Source organism: Ovis aries, chromosome 9 (genome assembly GCF_016772045.2).
Source record: "Ovis aries strain OAR_USU_Benz2616 breed Rambouillet chromosome 9, ARS-UI_Ramb_v3.0, whole genome shotgun sequence".
Classification (NCBI taxonomy): Eukaryota; Metazoa; Chordata; class Mammalia; order Artiodactyla; family Bovidae; genus Ovis; species Ovis aries.
The window spans coordinates 49833467-49859927 of NC_056062.1; the positions used below are offsets into that span (position 1 = coordinate 49833467).

At 38.8% G+C, this 26461-nt stretch overlaps 1 protein-coding gene across 31 annotated transcripts in view; it reads right to left on the reverse strand.

The window, feature by feature from the left end:
* STAU2 (staufen double-stranded RNA binding protein 2) overlaps positions 1–26461 on the reverse strand; it is a 311536-nt gene that overhangs the window by 111093 nt on the left and 173982 nt on the right. For 26 of the 31 annotated variants that reach the window (XR_009595067.1, XM_060393813.1, XM_060393809.1 and 23 more), the window contains one exon: positions 15701–15814. The exons of the other annotated variants lie outside the window; for them this stretch is intronic. Coding sequence is in view for 25 of the 26 variants with exons in the window: in XM_060393813.1 (XP_060249796.1) it covers positions 15701–15814 (114 nt within the window). In the remaining variant the exon portion in view is untranslated. The remainder of the gene's footprint in view (positions 1–15700; positions 15815–26461) is intronic. 31 annotated transcript variants of the gene reach the window in all.

Sequence of the window (26461 nt, forward strand, 5' to 3'; positions counted from 1 at the left end):
TTCATATATATATATAGATAGATAGATAGATGGATTTTTAAAACATTTCTTGACACTAAATCATGTCGCTTTGCAATCAATCCTCAACTGTTTCTGCATATGTGTTGTTGTTTCTCCAACTTCTTACCTTTTAAATACTTTATTTTTTGGAGGAGTTTTAAATTCACAGTAAAATGGAGCAAGAGGCACAGAGAGCTCTCATATACCGTGTCTCTAACTTTTAACTGCACTCAATTTGAGGGCTTTCCTTATTTACAAAATATGAAATACTTCTTTAGCATCTAGTACAGTGGTAGAGTACCAGATGCTAAAGAAGAATTTCCTACTTTGTTGCAAAAGAGTTGGGACACAACTTGGTGACTAAACAACAGTGGTGGAAACACAGCTGGTGCTCAGTACATGACAGCTGAATGTTATACTAAAATGCCTTCTGATTTCCCATGGACATTTTCAAAAATCTTTCAAGAAAAATGATCACGTGAGGGTGTCTCCCCCACCTTCCTACTCCTTTGAAGAACTTAACTCTTGTAAATATCTCTGAAAGCAGAGAAATATTAAAAGTATTTAATAATTAGTGTGGTACAGATACCAACCAAAAGAAACAACAACAAAGAGACCTGAAAACTCTTGCTGGCCCCAAAAATGCTCGATTAGATTGTGGGGAGACCCCAGAGGTCCTAGACATGAGGCTATGATGACAGGGGTGAAACATGGAGCAGAAACTATCGGCCAAGTGGCATGAAAGTATTTAGATACTTTAACTCTTGGTACAACTATATCAGGAAGTAAAGACTGAACATCAGTTCTGCCAGTAAGTAAACTGGTAATCTGGATGTTATAATGAATATAGACTATATTATGCATAAGACGGACTTCTATTGATCATGAACAGTTTTGGATTTGGACCGCAACATGAGAACAGCAAGTCGCTGAAATGCACAATGCAGACAAGAATAGGAAAGGGTCAGAAGCCAACGTCAAGGGTCAGTTAGGAGGTACAAGATCAGAGTACAAAAGGACTAGCAGGCCAAGACAAACATGGCAGACCCTATGTACGTAACCAGGAGTCAGAGTTCAAGGTAAGGCAGGCTCAGCCAGGCAGACAGTAAAGACACTAGGTAAAGATCACGATGAAGTTGTCTAGGAAGCAGAAATGTGTAAGCAACGAGGAGACTGGCAGCCAGACAACTCTGTCCCTGAGCTGGAGATTCTCTTACTAAGTGCTTCCTACTAGGGTTTCATCCCTCCTGTGGCTCAGACTGTAAAGAATCTTCTTGCAATGCAGGAGACCCAGGTTCAATCCCTGGGTCGGGAAGATTCCCCAGGAGGGGGGAATGGCAAGAAGCTATGCAAAAGCAGGTGCTACCTGCATATGAGGTTAGGTGAGCCAGCTACAAAGCCTATCAGTTGACAGTCTGTTAGAGTGAGAAATGCTATAGGTGTGGGTCTTGCTAGAGTGATGATGCTTCTTACCAAAGGTACCAGGTTTGCTGGTAGCACATTACTGTACAGGCTATGAAGGGCAACAGAGACATTTTTAAAGTAACTATGTTGGCCCTTATTGTTTAATTTCAAACCCATTAAATATTTGGGGGTTTAAAAACTGTCTTTACATTCCTCCCATCAGAGGATGCGAAAAAAAAAAAAAAGCAAAAACCAATGAACCAAAGAGTATTTTAAAAATATGTGGAGAGAATTAGCTATCAACTTAGAAACAAAGGGAGTAGGTCAAATAACTGTTAGTGATGGCAGAATAAAATTGAGAATTAGGAAAAATAACCAGTGACTTGCCTGTTTAAAAACGAGTTTTGGAAATGGAGAGAGGCGTGACTTAATTGAAGGTGCATTGCTAAGAGAGAGAAAGTGACTGTTTTTCAGTTTTAAATAGTGTAATAAATCATACACAACACCATAATTTGAGTTTACGAGGAATGTAATACTCTTTAGGTTATAAAAGTGACCTCTAGTGGGCAATAATGCTCTCAAATTTGTGACCGAGGGAACTATATTCTATTGATCGTCACTTTAAAAAGGTCTATATAGGCAACAGTTCTCCATTATAACTTTCATATCCATTTAGCCAATTATACACATGTGGTATTTACTGACTCAATAATGTATCTGGTTATAACTCACCAGTATGAACTGTTAACAGAAAGATTTTTAGGATATTTTTCCAACAATCTTCAAATCAACATCAAACATCTAGCCCTAGGAAAAGTTGGAATATTAAATTCCTACTTAAATAATTTGAAACTAGAATACTGAACTGAAAATTAATGAACCTATTGAAATGGAATATGTATACACGTCCAAAACAGAACAAAACTTATTAGGGAAAAATTTTAGGCAACACTTTTGAACTCTATTTGTCTCCTATGAGATCATAAACATGAAACTATCTTCAAAGAGATAAGTCTGTTGTGAAACACTGAGCTACAGGTAAGGTGAGGTACAGAGCAAACAACCACATTGAAATATATTTTTCCTTGGTGCAACTGGAAAAAAGTCATGTTTTGTAAAACTTAAAATTTCACACTCTCTGTTAATGAAAATAGTTGTTATTCATCACTATAGGGAGCTTCCCAGGTGGTCCTCGTGGTAAAGAACCTGCTTGTCAGTGCGGGAGACTTAAGAGATGTGGGTTTGATCCCTGGGTCACGAAGATCTCCTGGAGGAGGAGGGCATGGCAACCCACTCCAGTAGTCTTGCCTGGAGAATTTCATGGACAGAGGAGCCTGGTGGGCTAAAGTCCATGTGGTCGCTAAGAGTAGGATACAACTCAAGTAACTCAGCATGCTTCCACCATTTCAAGAAAAGAAGAGAAGGAAAACAATAAGGTAAATTCGTGGGTTTTGACTATAGTCCAAAATTATTTTATGGGTTAAGTTCATAAGTCACTTGTGTGTCCAATATGAGGATATATATAACCTCTTGGAAACGTGGTCATGATGCACTAAGCATAAATAAAATTGAGTCAGTTATAAAATGTGTGGGCTTCCCTTGTGGCTCAGCTGTTAAAGAATCTGCCTGCAACGTGGGAGACCTGGGTTCGATCCCTGGGTTGGGAAGATTCCCTGGAGAAGGACAGGCTACCCACTCCAGAATTCTGGCCTGGAGAAAGCTATGGACTATACAGACCGCGGGGTTGCAGAGAGTGAGACACGACTGAGAGACTTTCACATACTATAAAATGTATAATATTCAATCTTCCCACTACCTTCCCCTGTAGCTGTTGATTCTGGAAACTGGTTATATATTTGAAATGAAGAGACAAAAGATCATTACGGAATCAACAGAATATTCTCTATTACTTAAAACCTACACACAAAACTCAGTTAAGAAGCATTTCTTAATGGGATTTCAAAAAATGACACAAAAGTAACCTTTTGCTATCAGTAAACTTTCTTTCAAGGCTTCAGTGAATACTGATGAATAAAGATAATTATTTTTCCCTTAGTGAATTAAACTGCTTTCTATTGTAAATAAATCCAAAATTCACAACCAAATCTAACTGTATTATAGGCAACAATTTCAGTAAAATGACACCTTTCTGAAAGAAAATGAACTCTGAATGACCATGTTTAGAGTAACATTTGACACAAAATTCAAAAAGTGCATGCCTGATGTTTCTTCCTTCTAGTTCGGGGATTAGATCAACAAACTTTCTATAAAGGAGAGGACAGTAAGTATTTCAGGTGTTGTAGGCAAAAGGTCTCTGTTGTAATTACTCGTTTCTGTTGTAGTGAAAGTGGTCATAGACAATGCCTGAACACGTAGGCACGGCTGTATTCCAATAAAACTTATCAACATTAGAATTCTATGTAGTTTTCTTATCTCATGAAACGTGTGTACAAATGTGTTAGTCGCTCAGTCGTGTTTCTTTGTGACCCCATGGACAGTAGCCTGCCAAGCTCCTCTGTCCATGAAATTCTCCAGGCAAGAATACTGGAGTTGGTAACCATTTCTTTCTTCAGGGGATCTTTCCAACCCAAGGATTGAACCTGTGTCTTCTGCATTGCAGGTGGATTCTTTACCATCTGAGTCACCAGGGAAGCCCCCATCTCATGAAATATTCATCTTCTTTTGATTTTTCCCCCCAAATTTCAAAGTCTAAAAGTCATTCTCAGTTCAGCTGGTAGGCTGGACTTGGCCCATGGGCTGTAGTTTCCTGATTCCCGTTCTAGTCCATTAAGTAATAACTACCCAGTGATAAGAAGCTTTGGCTGGTAACCTTCCCTCCTGAAACATTTTTTTGAAGATATGACTGAATATGTAACTATGTGTGGTGATGGATGTTTACTAAACTTGTGGCAATCTTTTCACAATATGTACATATATCCACCTAAAACTAATACGATGTTATATTTCAATTATATCTCAATTTAGAAACAAACAGCTGAAAAACAAAACCAGAAGGAACTTGTGGCCATGGCGAGGAAAGGGGAGGGGGGATAGACTGACAGAGCAACGCTGACAGGCACGCACAGCCCCGTGTAAACAGAGGGCTGGCGGGGAGCGGCCGAAGAGCACACGGAGCTCAGTTTGGCGCTCTGTGCCGACCCAGAGGGGTGGGACTGGGTAAGCAGGAGAAAGGCTCAAGACAGACAGGATACATGTATACCTATTGCTGATTTACGCTGATGTGAGCAGAAACCAACACAACACTGTAAAACAATTACCCTCCAGTTAAAAAGAAATAAACAAAATTTAGAAAGGAAGGGAAAAACACAAAAATGCTATTTGAACTACTGGACTAATTACTGACATACAAAACGTAAAGAAAAAACATATGGGAATTTTACACTGCAAATGAAAAGCCAGCAGAACAAATTTTATTCTTACAATCACAGGGCAAGTTTCAGATAAAAGAAATATCTTAAAATACAAAAACAACAAATATGAAAGCACTTTCCCAAAACAAACATTAAGACTGATGTGTCTTTTTAGTATCTCTCTCAGCATCCTATTTCATAAAAAATAAACAAAAATCAAGTTTCGTGTTGAATTTTGGCAGCTCCAGAACCTCCTAGAAGCTGCCAATGGCAGTGTTTATACCTTCTCTTTCAAAACTCTATGGCCCTCAGCACTGTGGTTTGACAGCTGAGCAAGTGAAAAAGTGAAGTTCAAAACTTATACTGAGTCCATGTAATACAAAGACTGCCACAACTCTATTGCAACTATGTCTAGGACAATGCAGTGAGGCCTGCTGTTACATAATGTCAGTCTTTAAGTGTCCTGTATAGTAATACAAAGCCCTATTTGTCTTGGGAAATTGTGGCTCAAACCTCTGAAGTCCATGCTTCTTTATATTCAGAGGGATGCACTCCTCCATGACACTATTCAGTGAATACTGACTTAAACGGCACCTGTACTCAGTCGTGTCCAACTCTTTGTGACCCCATGGACTGTAGCCCGCCCAGCTCCTCTGTCTATAGGATTCTCCATGCAAGAACACTGGAGGGGGTTGCCGTTTCCTTGCCAAGGAGATCTTTCTGACCCAGGGATCGACCTGTGTCTCCCGCACTTGCAGGCGGATTCTTTACCACTGAGCCACCTGAGAAGCCTTACTGATGTGTAGATTACATTGTGAAATGCTAGAACCAGAAAGCAGTGTTGGAACTTGAAAAAAGGAATCTAGACACTGAGAGGATGTACTCAGGTTAGAGAAATTCAAAGTTACAAATAGATCAGTAAAGAAATTAATGGAGATCTATGATGGATTCCCAAAGACAGTTACATGTATTCAGATTATTTAGATACTTTGAGGTCACATTTGGAGGGCCTCAAGATGCTTTCATAAAATACGTACCTATAAAGCCACCACCAGAGGAAACAGCCTGGGCCAAACATTCTATTTCTCTCATCAGTTGTATCAAATGAATCCTACCAAATCCAAGTCATTCTAAATTTTCTCAGAAATTCATTTCCATGCTATAAATATGGATTGAGTGCCTCCTAACTGGGCTTCCCGGTGGCTCAGTGGTAAAGAGTCTGCCTGCAATGCAGCAGCCACAAGAGATTTGGGTTTGATCCCTGGCTGAGGAAGATCCCCTGGAGGAGAAAATGGCTGCCCACTCCAGTACTCTTGCCTGGAGAATCCCATGGGCAGAGGAGCCTGGTGGGCTTCCCTGGTGGCTCAGACAGTAAAGAATTTGCCTGCCAATGCGGGAGACCCAGGTTCGAACCCTGGGCTGGGAAGATCCTCTGGAGAAGGGAATGGCTACCCACTCCAGTATTCTTGCTTGGAGAATTTCATGGACAGTGGAACCTGCTGGGCTACAGTCCATGGGGCCACAAAGAGTTGGACATGACTGAGCAACTAACACTATCAGTTTTATCATGCCAGAGCAAAGTCACAGAGAATACTCAGGCAAAGAAGACACCACCCTGGACCTCAGTGCTCAGTGGGGTAGACTAATAAGGAAAAAAATAATGGGAAAATCATTTCATCAGTGTAACGGTGGGATGATGTAAAAAGTAGGTTTTGTTTCTCCAAAGAAGCTATACAGATGGCAAACACACAAGGAAAAAAATGTTCAATATTTCTCATTATTAGAGAAATGCAAATCAGAACCACAGTGATTTATCACCTCAGACCGGTCAGAATGGCCATCATCGAAAAATCTATAAACAATAAATGCTGGAGAGGATGTGGAGAAAGGGGAACCCTCTTGCACTGTTGGTGGGAATATAAATGGATACAACCACTATGGAGAAAAGTACGGAGATTTCTTTAAAAACTAGGAATAAAACTACCACGTGACTGAGCAATCCCACTACCGGGCATACACCCTGAGAAAATCACAACTGAAAAAGACAATGGACCCCCAGTGTTCACTGCAGCACTATTTCCAATAGCCAGGACATGGAAGCAACCTAGATACCCATCAACGGATAAATGGATAAAGAAGTTGTGGTACATATATACAATGGAATATTACTCGGACATAAAAAGGAATGCATTCGAGGCAGTTCTAGTGAGGTGGATGAACTTAAAGTATGCTATACACAATGAAATAAATCAGAAAGAGAAAAACAAATTATATTAACACATATATAACAGAATCTATAAAAATGGTACTGATGAACCTATTTGTAGGGCAGGAACAGAGATGTAGACACAAAGAACAGACTTTTGTACACAGTGGCAGGAGTGAAAGTGAAGTCACTCAGTTGCGTCTGACTCTTTGCGACCCCATGGGCTGTAGCCTATCATGCTCCTTGGTCCGTGGGATTCTCTAGGCAAGAATACTGGAGTGGGGTGCCATTTTCTTCTCCAGGAGATCTTCCCAACACAGGGACTGAACCTGGGTCTCCTGCATTGCAGGCAGACGCTTTACCATCTGAGCCACCAGGGAAGCGGCAGAAGGAGAGGGGGGGACAAACTGAGAGAGTAGCATTGAAACATATACATGGCCACTGCCGCTGCTGCTAAGTCACATCAGTTGTGTCTGACCCTGTACGACCCCATAGACAGCAGTCCACCAAGCTCCCCCGTCCCTGGGATTCTCTAGGCAAGAACACTGGAGTGGGTTGCCATTTCCTTCTCCAATGCAGGAAAGTGAAAAGTGAAAGTGAAGTCGCTCAGTCGTGTCCGACTCTTAGCGACCCCATGGCCTGCAGCCTACCAGGCTCCTCCATCCATGGGATTTTCCAGGCAAGAGTACTGGAGTGGGGTGCCATTGCCTTCTCCGAACGTATACATTACCAGATATGAAACAGATAGCGAGTGGGAAACTGCTGTATAAAACAGGGAAGTGATTATATTCCAGTTAAAAATTTTCAAAACAAGTAGGTTTGGGGAAGGCTTATTGACTGGAGTGACATGTTGGCTGGATCTGATGGTCATAACAAAATCTCTCTTATAAGCAAGGAGCAAATGGGCCCAGTGGAGGAAACTGAGCAAAGACAGACAGATACAAGAGAGCAAGAGATGTGAGAACAAACATTCCAAGGCATAAAGTGTGAGTACAAGTTAGGCACATGGAGAACGGTCAAGGGTGAGACTGGAGACACAGGCAAGGACCGAGTCACAGTGCCCTTGGAGTTCATCCTTTCTAACACACTGAGCACCTGAAAGAGGCCAGTCCAAAATGGGATGTGTAAAAAAATATGAACTGTCTCAATAATTAAAAAAGTTGATTACAGGTCGAAGTGATAATTTAGATATACTGGGTTAAATAAAATATTATGAAGATTAAACTTATCAGTTTCTTTTTAGTTTTTAAGTGGGTCTAATAGAAAAAAAAAAAACTGTAGGACTCCCTGGTGGTTCAGAGGTTAAAGCATCTGCCTGGAATGCAGGAGACCTGGGTTCGATCCCTGGGTTGGGAAGATCCCCTGGAGAAGGAAATGGCAACCCACTCCAGTACTCTTGCCTGGAAAATCCCATGGAGGGAGGAGCCTGGTAGGCTACAGTCCATGGGGTCGCAAAGAGTAGGACACGACTGAGCTAGAAAATTGTAAATTATTTATGTGGCATTTTATCCCTCATGTAATAGTCCTTGTGGTTGATTCCTCAATAACCCTTTCATCTCAAGCATTTAAACTAGTAGGGATCTCTTTTCTCCTGCCAGTGACTAGTTTAGATGTGGGCATGTCACTGACACAATCCAGGCCTGAGCTGGGAAGGAAAGATGGCAGGAGGAGTTCCAGCTACAGATATCTTTGCCCCAGAAAGGAGACAGATAGAGACCAGAACTCATTTTTTTTTTTTTCTAAGATGTGGCTATATAATCAGTGACACAGAGAACCACTGCGGCCATCTTTCCATGACCCAGGGGATAAAGCAGAGGATGGCAGAGTTTATAAATGAAGTAAAACCCAAACCCCTTGTTGATATCATTGAGCAGCTTTATCAACCAACCTTGGAGTTCACCCTTCCTCTGAACTTCCTGTTATGTGAGATAACAAGATTTTTTATTATTTAAGCCAAAATGAGTCAGTTTTTCTGTTAGTTGTGGCCAAAAGCATCTTTGCTAATACACTCCATTAGACTAAAGGGCAAGGAAGTATATGTATTTTCATTTAGGACTCTAGCACTATGAAATTCTGTACATAGCCTATAATCTACAGTGTGATAGTATTGATCGGTGGGATAGCATATACTTAGATAGTATGTGTCAAGTACTTTTCTTAAATTTTACATTACTATACAACTGTAAGGCATTATGACACAATTACTCAAGTGAGTGTGTGAGTGTGAAAGTTGCTCAGTCGTGTCTGACTCTTTGGGACCCCCACGCATTATACAGTCCATGAAACTCTCCAGGCCAGAATAATGGAGTGGGTAGCCTTTCCCTTCTCCAGGGCATCGTCCCAACCATGGATTCTTTACCAACTGGGCTATCAGGGAAGCCCCAATTACTCAGAGAGACCTGTAATTAGTCAGAAAAAGAACTATGAACAGGATTTAATCAAAAGTAGAAGAAAATACTCCTAAGATTTGTAAATTCTCAGTTTAATGGTTGCCCTTTCGTTGAGAAGTCTGCCTTGAATTCTAGTCAAAGCACACATATCGAGAACAACTACACTTGATTTTACTAACCTGGACATAAACCCTTAAAGGCAATATGGCAAGTGAAACAAGTAAGCAAATGGTACAGCCTCTACCTCATCAAGTTATCAGAAGAATTAAAGAATGTAAGTCAGGTCTAGCACAGTATCTAGTACACGGTAAACACATTATATATAAGTCTGGTTATTGTTCAAACTAGTGGTAACCCATGGGGAGCAGGAAGGGAGGAGAGGCAAGCTGGGGGTAAGGGATGAGGAGGTACTAACTATTATACATAAAATAAATAAGCTAAAAGGATATATAGTATAAAACAGAGAATATAGCTAAATGTTTTATAAAAACAATAAATGGAGTATAACCTTTAAAAATCGTGAATCACTATGTTGTACACTTGAAACCACACCTCAGTTTTTTAAAAAAAGAAAATAAATTTGGCTTGTGTTCCTTTTCTTTTGTAAAATCATTGATTTCTAAGATTCTAAGTAATGTGTTAAGCATGCATTGTCATGTGCTCTGCAAGGTAATCTCAGTGATAATGACTAGAGGTCAGTTTACAGCAAATACAAGCAGACAGGTTACACTTCATTGGGTAGTTAGTGCTTCATTAGGTGGTTGATTTATTAACTCATTCTCTTAGTGATACAAAGCAGGTGAGTTTCAGAGCTAATCTGAAAAAATTAAGGTAGGCAGTGGTAACACTGTTAACCAGAAATTAAGCTACAGTATTTTGACTCATCTTGCTTACCCAGTATTTGTGAAATTGGTGAGATTAATAATGAGTCTGAATGAAAATGAATAAAAAGAAAATATACAGACAAGTAAGGAAGTTTATGATTTTGAGGCTGCAACAGAAGGTGACTGACGTAATTCAAAGAGACAGAGAGGGAGAGGCACTCAGTAACATCTTGGAATGATATACAAAGATGCAGAAGGGTATCAGGCCAGGAGAGAAGACAGACAGCATCTTCTGAGTTATACCAAGACAGGATATTCCAATAATCTTTCTGCAGTATTATTTTTGCTTTTACTAATATATAGTCTACAATAGAAATTTAATTTCCAAATAGGATATTCTGAAAAATACTGACTAAAATCCTCACTAGCTCAATCTGAACAAATAAGTGTTTTTTTTAAAATTCGACTTATGAATAAGGATGATGGTCCTTGAAATCACCATATGATCTATAAATTTTAAATTCTGCAAGATGACTGGCCCAGAGAGGACTGTAATAAGTTACCTAGCTTATTATAATGGAGAAGGCAATGGCAAACCACTCCAGTACTCTTGCCTGGAAACTCCCATGGGTGGAAGAGCCTGGTAAGCTGCAGTCCATGGGGTCACTAAGAGTTGGACACAACTGAGCGACTTCACTTTCACTTTTCACTCTCCTGCACTGGAGAAGGAAATGTCAGCCCACTCCAGTGTTCTTGCCTGGAGAATCCCAGGGACAGGGGAGCCTGGTGGGCTGCCATCTCTGGGGTCACACAGAGTCGGACACGACTGAAGCAGCAGCAGCAGCAGCAGCTTATTATAAGGACTGTTAAAGCAGTTATCTTTGGATGCTCCAGTATCTAGTGCAGGATTCCAACACAGTTGTTAACAAATGTTTCTAAAACAAAACTCAACACTTATAAATTTAAACTATATTTATATTCTGGACAATTAAACATTCTGAACTAATGTGAATGTATAATATCACATTTCTTACAGTGAATAAGGCAAACACATGTAGAACATTCTCACTCAAACAGGTGGGGACCATCAGGCAGATTCCACCCTGAATGAGAATTCAGAGTTCCCAAGTGGGAAACACTGGCCTACAGACCCTTTCCCCAAAGTCAGATAGGGGTAGGCTAAGACCAGTTTTCAGAGACTAATAATTATTCTAGGAGGCCTCAATCAACCACTGGTATTCAGAGGAGCTCTAACCCAAGCTATTAAACACAGCACGTTCCCAAGGTGGACCCAACACTCAAAGAACATAGGAAAGGGGATGACATCCTTCCACGTTTCCCTGGGATCAATACCACATGAGTAACTGATAAAATAATGAGTCTGAGGTTTTTCAAAGTTAGGTTTATTGAGGTGTAATCTGCATATAGTAAAATTTACCCCTTTGAGTGCACAGTCCTGTGAATTTGACAAATGTACACAGTCGTGTTTCTATCACTACAATCAAGATACAGCACATCTCAATCACCCCCCAAAACTCCATTAAGATATATGGTCAACCCCTCGCCATCCTCTGCAACAATCAATGTATTTTCTATCTCTATAGTTTTGCCTTTTCCAGAACATCACATATATCACATCTATAGAACGTAGCCTTTTGAGTTTAGTTTCTTTCATCTATTATGATGCAACTGGCCACAAGGCCAGTGAGACTGGGACAGAGTGAAAAGGAGAGTGGCAGGATTTGAAACTGGAGAGGTAGTGGGCCCACATCATGCAGGAACTTGGGAGGCCATAACCAAAGTTTTGGGTTTACAACAGGTGCGATGAGAAGCCAATGGACGTTTTCGAGCAGCTGAGCAATATGATCTGAATATCTTAAAAATAATTTTGGTCAGCCAGTTGAGAGACTTATGTAGTGGTCTGGGTTAAAAATGCTAATGACTTAAACTAGAATGGTAACGCTGAGGTGGTAAAAAGTGTTCGGATTGGAGATGTAATTTAGAGGAAGACAAGTTAGGACTGGATGTAGCACATGAAGGGGAGAGAGGAGGCAAGGATGCTTCAAGGGGCGTGGCCTGAGCGACAAGGTAGATGGTCACTTACCAGGATGGATAGACGTGAAAGGAGATAAAAGATAACAAGAGGGAAGAGCAGGTTTGTGATGGGGGAAAGGGAGAATTAAGAGTTCGGTACAATTGGATATCACTAGCATATAGATACTGAATCTCTTCCCCGACTATTTTCCATATCTATATTGACCTTGATAGAGAATTTCACTTACTGTCCCCCATCCTGTTACTCTTGGTACAGAGAGGGGAATGCACTGGTATACCACACATTCAGTTTCCACTTTACTGGGTTTCTAGAGTTACATTTATTTTTATTGAGGAGACAAGCTGTAAACTCTACTCAGTATTCTGTAATAACCTATGTGGGAATAGAATCTAAGAGCAGATATATGTATAACTGATTCATTTTTCTGCACAGTGGAAACTAATACAACATTATAAATCAACTAGACTACAACAGAACTTAATTTTTAAAAATGAGGTATCACAGTGAGCGAAGTCTGTACTAAGATACTTGATGATGCCGGCAGTGTCAATCTAAAACAAATACTTGGAGCTCCAACACCCAAAAAAGAAGGAGGAGGAGGAGAGCTGTAAAGGTTCAAGGCTAGAGACGTCTTCCATTTCTCACCCTCATCTTCTACATGCATAAGAACAATCTGAGTTTCCTAGGAAGGACTGCTGCAAAATTTTACACTCTTTTTTTTTTTTTCCCCAAATACTTATTCTCTTGTTCAACTGCAGTGGTTCAGATGAATTAAGAATAGAAAACACTTATTAAATACTAGTAATTTTTCTTGCTTTAAAGTACTTTCCTGTTGTCTAGTATTTACCAAAATAAATAAATAAATAAATAAACACACAGAACAAAATAGGTGAAGAAGTATTCAGTGGCCCATCTTTTCACCTGATGAGTCGGAGCCTACGCTTTTGGTATGGTGAGGGGAATAACTTTTGCTCAGACAGACCCTCGGTATGAGGAAATGGCAACACAATGTAGAAAAGCCAGAAGACGTGGAGCAGAGGTTCACTTGGTGTCTGCTCTCCTCTAGGAGCCCAATTACCCCAGCACAAGGCACGGGCACTGATCACACCCCACCCCCACTTTGCACCTCTGAGGCCACCAAAGCAGAGTGCTTGATAAACAGGATGGTCATTCTAGTCACGGCTCCATTTATGCATCTGTCTATCTGCCCATCCATTTGGCGTATCTCCTAGAAATCTCTTTTTTTTTTTCCATCTTAAAATTTCATGTAAATTTGTCACTTGTAATGTAGTTGTATTTCCTTTACTATAAAAATCTCTTTATTTACTTACCACTGAGTAACATTCCAGATAAATGTAGAATAAGACCACTGTGTATAGTTGCATAGGCTGTGCATGACACATCATGATCAGGAGGGCATTTGCACTGTAGTTTCTGTGGATTTGTCTATTATGACAATTTTCTATTGCATGCTTTTCAAGTCAGAGGTGTCTCTCTCTTCTTTTTTTTTTCTAATTTGTAAAAATGCCTTATGGGCTAACTGTAGCCCTGCCACTTGGTATATATATCCACATATATGGACTTGGTACAAGCCTGAACCAGCCTCATTATTTGACTCTTGAGGAAGCCAAATTCCAGAGGTGAAGAGACAAGGTCCCACAGCTAGTTCACAGCAATGTTGGGTTTGATTCTGGTCTCCATTCCCAGTCCAATACTCAAGCTACCTCTACTAACAGTGAGCTGCTCTTCTCAAGTGTGCGGGTTTCTGAGAATGCTTTTATTTATTTGCTTTGCCTAAGGAGAGACCTTTGCAGGATGGATATCTCATGCTGCTGTTGCCCTTTGTTTTTTTGGCATGAGTGAATATATAGAGTTGGATAAGCAGCAGATAGACTTCTTGCAAATTATTCAGAGGGGTGAAAGAAGTGGAGTGTGTGCTCCATAAGAGCAGGAACCATGTCTACCATTCATACCTTGCCTCTGTGGCACCCAACATGTAGCTCAGCTCCAGTCTTATACAGGGAAATACAAAACATTCCATTTCCTAGGTCAGACCCTATGCCTCTGAGCCCTGCTGCAGTCTCTTCTGCAGCTGGAGCTAACATCAGTGCTGAGCCCTGAGAAGCAACTGGAGAGACCTCTAAGCTGCTTCCCAGACTGGCATGCTATTATCTGTTAATAACTGGCTGGGCTCATTCAACCAAGACCACAAAGACTACTTAGAGCATTGTAAAATGGCAGCACTAGAATGAATCTTGCAACTCAACTAACTCAACTCCATCACTTAGCATCCCTGGAAACAGAGTCCCAAAGAGACGACAGTATTCACCCAGGTGGCTGTAGCAGCTTATGTATGCTGTGGTTAGTAACTAACACTCAGATTAGCTATAATTCGATTATTGCTCCTTCCAAAACACAACAATGCCTTGTCACCAAGCAAATGATGACTGGAAATCCATAATGTCAGGGACATCATGAACTAGAAAGGTATGCCCTTAGGAATGTTTTTCTTAGGTCTTATTTGGGCTAGACAATAAACCATGTATTTGAGAAGATAACACTATTATGCTCTTTTATTCTTTTCATGCAAGGATACTACTTAGAAAAGAAGAGTAAGGCAAGACTATTAGAAATTCTGAAATTTACGGAGAAAAGGATATGAAAGTGTGTTATGAATGTTCTGCATGAAAATGGTTAATTTAAAAAGCACAGCTGGTTAGTCATACAGTAAGCTCTATATGTCTATTTATTTTGACTCCAAACTAGAAATTCTATGACCTAGATCATTAGTTTAGTCTAATCTCATGATTATTTTAATTGAAAATTTGTATTATAAACAGGATGCATTCTCAAGCTGCTGTCTAAACAATCAAAGGCATTTGTCTTTTCAGAAAATACACTTTTCAGATTTTTAGCTTTATTTCAGAACTAAAACTTTTAAAGGTAAAAACAACACTGGAACATCATTTTAATAATATCCCAAGCTATGAGAATAAATGGATGGTTGTAAAAGTTTACTCAGTTATTTTATATTCTGTAACATGAAACTCTCTTCAATAGAACTAAGTCATATGTATCTTAGTGAGTTTATCATAGTGAGATTCCAGTGTTATCTATATTGTGTTGCTGACCCTTCTTTCCATATGTAATTATTAAAAATAAAAATAACATAGGGCCATTACTTCTTCCTTATAAGAGAATTCTACATTTAATAATGCATCACAAACCAGAAGTCTAAAATAATCTACATCTCCTAAGATAGATACCAGGTTACCAACACATACACACACACACACAGAATTTTGATTTCTCAAAAGTCTAGTAAGTGGCCCTAGTGGCTGATATATTAGGGTAAGCAAAGCTGTATGTGTGCACATAGCTTCCACTTTGATGGTCTGGGATGTTTTAGCTGGGCCATAGCACAGCAAAATGGTAGTGGCACATTATACCTGGTCATGGCTGGCTTCAATGGAGCTTCCAATAGCATGGAAGGTCATCTGCACAGGGGCTAATGTCAGACAGGTCACATGCTCTTTGCCACTCTGTCTATCACAGTAGTGCACCTATAACAGAACACACGCAAGCTGCTGAACGCCACCAGTAAGAGGGGGCCAGATGCAACTGGTCCTTTGCAAAGGTTTTAGCTTTCAAGAAGAAATTCACGTAACTTATGCAGAACACAATTCAAATATTTAAAACCTTATTGGGACTTGAAGATCTATGGAGACTCTATTAATTTTAATTAATATTTTATATTAATATTCTTTACAAGAGTATTAGGAAATGCTTTGCAGAGTGCTCTACATTAGTACAGCCAGAAGAAAAATTCACAACTAAATGCTACACTCATCTGTTTTGTCCAACTTTTCATAATGCATAAAGGACTCTAGGGTCAGCATAAGTCAAGTTCATTTGAATCCAATAAAATTTTGTCAACCTGAATTTTCCTCATCTGCCACTTGATTGGTCTGACATTCTTCTATTTCTACATTATAGTCTCTATAAAACCAATGTTATACATACACACACACATATACATATATATATATGTATGTATTTATCTCAGTATACCATGTTCTGTCTGGAATTTTGACATTACAATCAAAATGAATTAAACTGAAATGACTTATAATGTACAGACCAAAATAACACTACTATAATATTATTTTTCTTTTAGTTGAATACAACCAACCATTATTAAAACCATGTGTAAGACACTCTATCAGAGGTAAGGTATGAGGGGTGGGATTAGGGGAATGTGAGTCCATCTGCCCAATGGAAAAATTTCCATCCTTCCATTTATCTACTTTCAAAAAAGTTCTATCAAGCAGTGTTTAATTCTAAGCTAATAAAGTAAAAAATAGTTTTGCTTTTGTGATAAATAAACATACATATATATATACACACACACACAGGTATAATATGGATCTGACAGAAAATGATGATATAAATCCTCATCTAATGGTTTAATAACATTTTTAAACCAGTAAGGTTAAGATTCGCCATTAGTGTCCCTTAAGGCAGGGAAACTTCCTGGAATCTATAAAAAGTAGTTTAGGGTTCAAATCAAGTCAACATACAAAGCTTTGTTTCCAAAGCACTTTAAAGATTTTGTTATAAAAATATTTTTTCCAAATTAACTTTGGGGAAAAGGATTTGATGACAGTTTGAATTCACTGTACCTCCTGAGCAAATTAAAAGTTCACTCAGTGTATGAGTTCAAGAATGCGGGCCTGTTGTTTACTATGCAGCAGTGAAATATGAGAGGGCGGGGGGCGAATGAAACTTACCACATAACAGGTTTATGCAAAAATCAATCAATGGCGACACTATAATAGCTACAGCTCACAACCATTTATGGTATAGTTAAAATATTATGTCGGATACAGTGCTATCATAAAACATGCTTTTTAAAATGAAATATAATCACCTTTTGACATCAATTGAAAGACTATATGAAAGACAAGACACTCTCCCAAATACCCAAATTGATAGTGAACATGCTCATAGGTCAGCCAACTTACTGCAGCTTTATTTTTTTCTTCTAGAGAGATGAAAATTAGGAAGGACAAAAAGAACACAAGATAATTCCAGTCAAAAAATAAACTTCAAACTTCATTTCCATCAGTGGCTTGGATACTAGAACTGAAAGATTTAACTTTCCTTCTAATTCACCATGAGCCTGCAATATCCTGTAAAATATTAAGACATCCTACAGACATTGAATATTGGCAGAACAATACATGTAGGACTAAATGAAAAAGAGTCTCAGCAGAAGCCAAAGGGATACTCAGGCCAAGCAAAGTGACATTTACCAAGAACAAGGTTAGGGGCATGGACCACTGGTAAAGTCCAAAGAAAACACAGCTGCCCTTCAGGGACGGAGGGAACTGGGAAAATCATGTAGCATTTTACAATAACTATAGATGGAGTATCACTTTTAGAAATTGTGAATCACCATATCGCACACCTGCAACTTATATAAAATTGCACAGCAACTATACTTCAACAAAGGAAAAAAAAAAATAAACATCATCTACATGGAAACCAGTAATGGATGAAACTAGGCTAAGTGTTAGCCTCCTCATTCTGCAGGGCTACCATCAGAGGAGTGACTAGGCCTGAAACAGGTAGAATGTGGAGGAACATGTCTCAGAAGCAGACCAAGTCCCCAAGTCCACCAACCACAAATATTCAAAGGTGCTGGAGTATGAGGAAGACAAGAAGAAATCACCGTATACCTTCCTCCCCTATGCGTCTTGAGCCAACACAGACGGCTGGCAGGGGGGGAGCGGGGGTGGGGGGTAGGGAACATAAGCTTGTAGTTTTACACTGAACTGCACTAAATTTTTCAAAACTAAAGGTGACCAGAAAACCATGGGATTTTCCAAATATAAAAAGAAACACGAATGAGAGACATGACCGATCATGGGGAAAAGTGGTGGCTGGAGAAATAAAATCATTCCATGTTTATACCCTCACTGTACTGAGACTGCTCCCTCCAAACAGACAAAAATATGTAAAAAAAATATATATATAGGAAACTACTGCTTGAGGACATGATTTCAAATTAAATAAAAAGTTACAATATACAGACAAAAGACCTTAAGAAAGAATCATATTTTATGTAATCAATCACTAATATAACAGGTTGGATATGGCTCTTCAGTTATTTATTCTCTTCCTGGACATAGAAACATTAGAGTTCATAAAACTGTGAATTTCTAAAGGAGACTAATGTATGAATGACATTTTAAAATTCATCTTTCTAACTCTAAAAATGCTTCCGATGATTCAAAGCATTAGCGAAACCAGGAATCTTAGAACTCTAAAATAATTAGGGTAATAATATCCCACTGCATTCTACAATGTACAAATCTTCAGGATTGATGGGTGAAATATTTCTGCTACAACAAAACAGTTGTTTCTACAAATGTGGCCCTAAAATTTCCAATGTACAATGATAATATTCCAGTGTCATAGATCTTGATTTTGATCAAAGAGAAATGAATAAAGATAATTTTAGAAAACTACAGAAGTCATCTCCTATGTTTATTTAAGATTTACTATTTATGTATCATATCATTTTGCTGTCTTTTGCATTCTGAAATGTACACAACTCATCTTGATTCTTACACTGTTGTAGCACTAGTTCTGGATTTATAACACCATTGACCACAGCAAATTGACATTTTGTTTCTTTCTCTTGGGCTTACAAAAAATATTCCACTAAAAATAATGGGTCAGAAATTCCAATATGTGCAAATTAAATAATGCAGCTTCCTTTGAAATCTGCAAATCTATAATAATTTTTATGTTAAAATAAGTTTCCTAGTTTGACTTGTAATCACATAAACGCAGATGAGATGTTATAATTGTGCATTCTGTTAACAATTTCCGCCAGTCTAGAGATTTCTTCTTCTTGAAAGAAGAAGTGATTTGTATCTGAGACTGATACTCATATAACTTAAGAAATAAGAATTCAAAGCTCAATTTGTGATATGTTTAAATGGCAAATCTTGATTTGATTTGAATAAATATCCTCATTCCTTAAAAAAATGAAATAAGGGAAAATACTATAAGCTATAAAATAACTTACATAAAAAGCTAGACAGTGAATTTTTTCATGCCCTTCTGAAAACATGAGGGACCATTCAAATGAAAAATTTTAATTCTATACCCCCTACCTCTAAAAAAAGTTGAATCAAATTGTTACTTGCAGAGATTGAGAAATTCCCTAATGTCGGACTACTATGTTACTAATCTCATCAGGGAAATGGTTAACTGCTTGTCTGTTACATATTTTTAATGGTCACCTGCTGTGGGACAAAAATGAAGAAAGTGTAGAAAAGGTCCATATTTAAAGAAAGCTGCTCAGCAGATCGTTAAGACAAAGGTCTGTACATTGACGTCTGATAATTAACATCATCACTGTGTCAAGAAAACATGTTTGATGAGCACACTTCCCTTCATGAGTTTACTCCACAACAGCAGGCAGAGATCACACTGTAGCTATTGCCTCCAAGGACGGGTGAAGACAGCAAAGAGCCGAAGGGTGGCAATTTAGTACTAGATCTTAGAATACTCAAAACATGCTTGATTCTTGCAGTCTGCACACTAGCTGTACAAAAGATCTAAATCTTTATTAACATGAAAATCAGCATATTCTTGGCAAAGCATAAAACAATACTCCTTGATAAAAATGTAGAGTTAACTGGCAATAAACATTTCTCAACTACACCTTTTTTTTTGGGGGGGGGCGTTGCTTCTCAGGTGGCCCAATATTAAAGAAACCTGCCACTGCAGAAGATGCAGGTTTGATCCCAAGGTCGGGAAGATCCCTTAGAGAAGGAAATGGAAACTGACTCCAGTATTCTCACCTGGGAAATCTCATGAACAGAAGAGAGGAACCTGGTGGGCTACAGTCCATGAGGTCAAAAGAGCTGGACATGACTGAGCAACAAACACTTTCACTTTCCCAGGTAGTAATACAAATCCACACTGTTATCTGTTTATAACTAACAAATTTATAAGTGATAAATAAAAGAAGTTCCCCCAGAAAAAGTACTTAGAATGATGCCTAGCTCATAGTTATCATTAAAATAAATAATAGATATTATTAGAATAACACATCCCATAATAATGTTAAAAATTAAGATATGACATGATGTATAATTATTTCTTCAATACTTTTTATAACTAAAGTCAAGTCCTTTATAACTAAAATGTAAACATATATTTAACGTGCTCAGTCATGTACCAGTGTTTTAGCTGGATGAGTAATCTATTTTACTCTGCATACAATATGCTTGACACATTAATGCCTCTAAAGGGATAAGTGAATGAATGAAATCACATTATACAGACTGAGCCTCAAATTGTAATTATCTTTTCTCTCCTTTGGAAATTCTATGCTTAGGAAAAGATTTGAAAATTACATGGCTTTATTTGGTATACAAAATCCAGCAGTGATTTACAGATTTATTTCTAGTATAAAGTCACACAAAAAAACTGTCTTAACAAATGCAACAACAGATGTGTTCCCAGTATTATTAAGACAGATAATTGCATTCTTACTTTAAGTGGTGAGTTTGTACATGACACAAATCCTAAATCTCTGTTCACTCCTTTTCTGCTTCATTGACTATGTGAAGGTCTAAAGAGGCAGCCAATTAATATGTAAATTATACACACACACACAGAATTATTTTAGTTTTACATCCCTGGTGGCTCAGACAGTAAAGCGTCTGCCTACAATTCGGGTGACCGGTTTCAATCCCTGGGTGGGGAAGATCCCCTGGAGAAGGAAATGGCAACCCACTCCAGTATTCTTGCCTGGAAAATCCCATGGCCGGAGTAGCTTGGTAGGTTACAGTCCATGGAGTTGCAAAGAGTCGGACACGACTGAGCAACTTCACTTTCACTTCCATCAAAACAAAACACTACATAATTTTTAACAGTCAAGTACACATCTACTAGAAAAGAAGTTCCTCTCTTCTATAGTTTGTACTCCAGGCTTTGATGCACTCACACACACCCATTTACATATGTAAAACAAGCTACATGAAAATCTACAGGCTTTGCAAAGAAATAACTTCTCAACAAGGAAAACTTCCTCCAAGGTCAAAGGAAAATAAGTTATATAGGCACTCTGTATACCCTGATGCTGGGAAAGTTTTAAGGCAAAAGGAGAAAGGGGTGGCAGAGGATGAGATGGTAGATAGCATCACCAATTAAAAAATTATCAAATAGAAATGTTAGATCAAACAGATACAATGTGCTGTGCTTAGTCGCTCAGTCGTATCTGACTCTGTGACCCTATGAACTGTAGCCTGCCAGGCTCCTTCTCTATCCATGGGATTGTCTAGGCAAGTCTACTGGAGTGTGTTGCTGTGTGCTCCTCCAGGGGATCTTCCCAATCCAGAGATCAAGCCCCAGTTCCAAAAAGAATAACTGAAGTGAAAAATTTGTTATATGGGCTCAACAGCAAATTGGAGAGGACAGAGAAAAGAACCAGTAAATCTGAAAATAAACCAACCAAAGTTATACAATCCAAAGATGGTGAAAAACTGTAAATAGTCTCAAAGACCTCCAGGACAATATCAAAAGGCTCAACATATACATAACTGGAGTCCCGAAAGGAGAAGACAAAGAAAAGGGCAAAAAATTTTTTGGAAAGGAAAAAACAGAAACTAGCCCCAAATCTTTCAAAACTAATGAGAAACATTACGGTAATCTAAATAGCTAAATGAATCCCAAGCAGGATTAAAAACAACCCTAGACATAGCACAGCCAAACTGGTGAAACCAAAAATGAAGAGCTATCTTAAGAGCAGCTAGAGTAAAACAACACATTACATATATGGTACAGAAACAACTTGTTATCCTGTGGGAAAAACAGATTTCAACTCTCACCCATACCATACACAAAAAATTAAATGAATATCAGCATTAAACACAAAAGCATAAATCATAAAGTATTTGAAAAAAATCAGAGAAAATCTTTGCAACCTTGGGGTAGTCAAAAATTCCTTAGATAGGACAAAAAAAGATATAGTTATGGAAAAAAAATTGAACTTCATCAAAATTGAAAACTTTCCCACTTTTTAAAAGATGCCATTAAGAAACTGAAAAGACAAGTCACAAGCAGGGAGATAATATCTGCAACAGAAACGATCTGTATCTAGAATATATAAAGAAAACTCTGATGACACAATAATTTTAAAAAATCAGTACCAGAAACTAAGAAAAAAATGTGAACATTTCACAAAGATAGAAAACTGGCCAACAAGCACAAGAAAAGAAGTGCATATTATGGGTCATCAGGAAAACACAAACCAAAATATCAATGAGACAGCACTGTATCCTTCATAGAATAAGACTCATATCAATGTATGAAACCCTCATACAGTTCTGGGAGGAAGGTGACATGATTTGTTGTTGCTTTTCTTGTTAAATCTCTAAGCTGTGTCCGACTCTTTTGCAACCCCATGGACTGTAGCTCTCCAGGCTCCTCAGTCCATAGAATTTCCCAGGCAAGAATACGGGGTGGGTTGCCATCTCCTCCCGAGGAGATCTTCCTGACCCAGGGACTGAAGCACGTCTTCTGCACTCGCAGGTGGGTTCTTTACCACTGAGCCACTAGAGAAGCCCACGCATATGACACAGCACACTGAAGGAGAACCTGACAGTTTCTCGTCAGCTTGGAAGGACACTTACCACGTGACTCAGGAATTTCACTCTGAGGTACTCTTTTCAAGAGAACTGGAAACCCTGCACAAAACCTTGTACGTGAATAGTCACAAACAGCTTTATTCATATTAGCCTCAAGCTGAAAACAACGCAAATGTCCACCGACAGATAAACTGATAGTTTGTGGTATACGTGCATGCAATAAACTAGTTCTTAGCAATACAAAGGAACAAAGCGCTGATATGCACAACATGAACAATCTCAAAAACATTATAAGAGTGAAAGGAGCAGGAAACAAAACTGTCTGTTCATGCTGTCTGATTCCATTTTTATGAAATTTTAGGCAATACTAACCTAAGGATAGCCTGGTTGCCACCAAGCCACAGAGAGGTGAGAAAAACAGGCTACAAAGAGGCAACAGGGAATTTTTTCACAGCAATAGAGATATTCCCATCTTGACTGTGGTTGTAGTTACACAGTGGCATACATTTTTTCAAAACTCATCAATCTATATAACTAAAATGGGTGTTATTTATTGTGTGTAAATTATACCTCAATGCAATCGATTAAACAATTAAAAGGTATAGTTATTTGATACACTGATACAACAGCTGACAACGATGTCATTGCTCAATACCTCTCATAAATAATCATAATTAATCCCCCAATTAATTTCCAATTAATTATTACCTTAGGAGACTAATCATTTGAATTTATCTTGTGTCCAGATGTGACTGTGTACCCTTCCACTGTCCTGTTCCCTTCGCCCCGGCCATATTCCACATCCCACTCCCATCAATCCCATCCTGATGTCGGCTCCACGAGGACAGGACACTTGACTGTCATTTACACTATATCCTTAGTGCCAAAAAGTGCATCCAGTTCACAGCAGGTGCTCAATAGACTTCAGCTGACTTAATGAATGAACCAGTCCCTTAAATTGTTAGTATTCATCGGGAACATCTCTGAGGTCTTTGCCCACTTTTCTTGGTCAGTCTTACCTACTTTTATGGCATCAGTTACATCTGCACACCAAAGACTTTTGAATATCTGTGTCCTATGCCCTCTTGCTGTTCACCAGAACCACTGAGGAAGGCCTACTAGACCTAAGCTGTCTTTGAAAGTCCCAAAGGCAGCTCAAGTTCACCATGTTTAAAATGGAACTTATTAACCTCCTCTAAGTTTATTCATCACATTCATACCAAAAATAGAACCTTTCCTAAAACACTCATACTATCTTCCTACTTTATTCTCAAATTCTTGGAATGGTCAACATACCCTCATAGCCTCTAACTACTCTTCAGTGCATTGACTGTAGCTTCCCTCCTGATCAGACCAGTGAAAGCACCCTCACAGAAGTCAGCACCAGAGACCATTTAATCGTCTTATCTGTACCGTGGACACCTGCACCTTCACCCCACTCCTCTATAACCACTGTGTGCTTGGAGCTCAGTTGTTCTGACTCTTCGTGACCCCACTGACTGTAGCCCGCCAGGCTCCTCTGTCCATGGAATTTTCCAGGCAAGAATACTGGAGTGGGTAGCTATTTCATTCTACAGGGGATATTCACAACCCAGGGATCAAACTCGAATCTCCTGCATCTCCTGCATTGGCAGGCAGATTATTTACCACCGCACCACCTGGGAAGCCCCAACAACCATTAGCTTTGCTTAATTTAATCTTTGCTATTTTTCTACTGAATTCAGGCAAAGTCACTCTAATTGGTCTTTCTGCTACCAATCTTTTTTTGTCTAGTTCCTCCTCCACATGCCTACAAAATTATCTTTCTAAAATAAAAAAACCAATGTCACCATCTTTTAAAAAATAAGTTGGTGGTCTCTAACAGCTAACTTCAAATTCTCAGCAACACATGTCTTTTCAGCTTCCTTGCTGACACTTCCGCTTTGAGTTCTAAGCATTTCTAAAGCACGTGCCCTTTTATGTCTCAAGTACTTACCTCCTTCTGCCTACAATTCCTTTCCTTCTTAGAATTCAGCTTAAGAATCTATGTCTTCTTAAAATTTATTCAAAAGTCCCTCTGCTATGGATTCTTCCTAATTCAATCGGTCAGAGCTGTTTATTCCCACCCATTTTTCTTACGTGGCTGACCACACCTCCCCCGATCACTTACCACACTACACCTATAATGACATTTATTACATGAGGAAGGCATTTCATTATTTCCTGCAGTGTATTGTAGCATGTTACATATTTACTACAAATGTGTAATTTTTAAATTAAATTGTCACACTATGTTCAAAAACTGATCCCTGGAAGCTGCATGCAATTGTAATAGTGGCCAATCAATCTTCTGTGTATTGGTTTTATTTTCCCGTCTGACCCCAATTTGACCATAACACTTCCTGTGCCCACTGCTTAGTATGCTACCTGGCATGTGTAGGTACTTATTAAGTATCTTCCCAGAGTGATTAAATAAATATTCAATTTATTTATTAACTAAATCAATTCCAGTATTCAATAATATTTTATAAATGAATTAACTTCATATCCATCTATTCTTCACATACATTCTTGATGTACTATCTACTATTTCTAGACTTTTTGAAGTTGTGGACTGTGTATTTTTCTCCAATTGTAGTCCTTGTTTCTTCAAATGTTCTCTAGCAGGGGTCCCCAACCTCTGGGATCTAATGCCTGATGACCTGAGGTGGGGCTGATGTAACGATAATAGAAATAAAGTGCACAATAAATGCAATGTGCTCGAATCACCCAGATACCAGCCCTTGACCAATCCACGGCAAAGCTGTCTTCCAGGAAACTGTTCCCTGATGCCAAAAAAGGTTGGGGACCACAGTACTATAGGACTTGATTCTGAACTTTTATTGTACTTAAAAAAATACTACTACAGATAAAAACATTTTAGAAGCTTTTCAAACATCTCTTACTTCTACCAGTTAAATCTGCTTTTTGATGAGACTATGTGAAGACAGAACTTCCCTGAACCTGAAATCTTCCAAGGATTAGAAGGAACTAATAATTCTCTATGTGAACATGAGTAACCTGCATTACTAATAGGATGTTTTATTTGTGTAGTTCCGCAAATGTGTATTTACATCATAAAGTTGTATCTCTGAATAAAATCTAAAGTTCCTTCCAGCTCGAAAGAGAACTCTTAAATGACTCAGACAGTGGAGTGCATGAAAGAAAAAAGAAGTGAAAGTGTTAGTAGCTCAGTCATGTCCGACTCTTTGCAACCCCATGGACTGTAGCCTGCGAGGCTCCTCTGTCCATGGAATTCTCCAGGCAGGAATACTGGAGTGGGTAGCCATTCCCTTCTCCAGGGGATCTTCCTGAGCCAGGGATCAAACCTGGGTCACCTGCACTGCAGGCTGATTCTTTACCATCTGAGCCACCAGAGTGGAAGACATAAATAAATTTATTAATGCAATCTATAACTAAACCAAAGCAATATCCAAAAGACCACAGACTACCATGAACACTAATCCTACCTTCAGGAATCAGGCTTCAAACACTATACAATAGTTGGATTTAAAATAA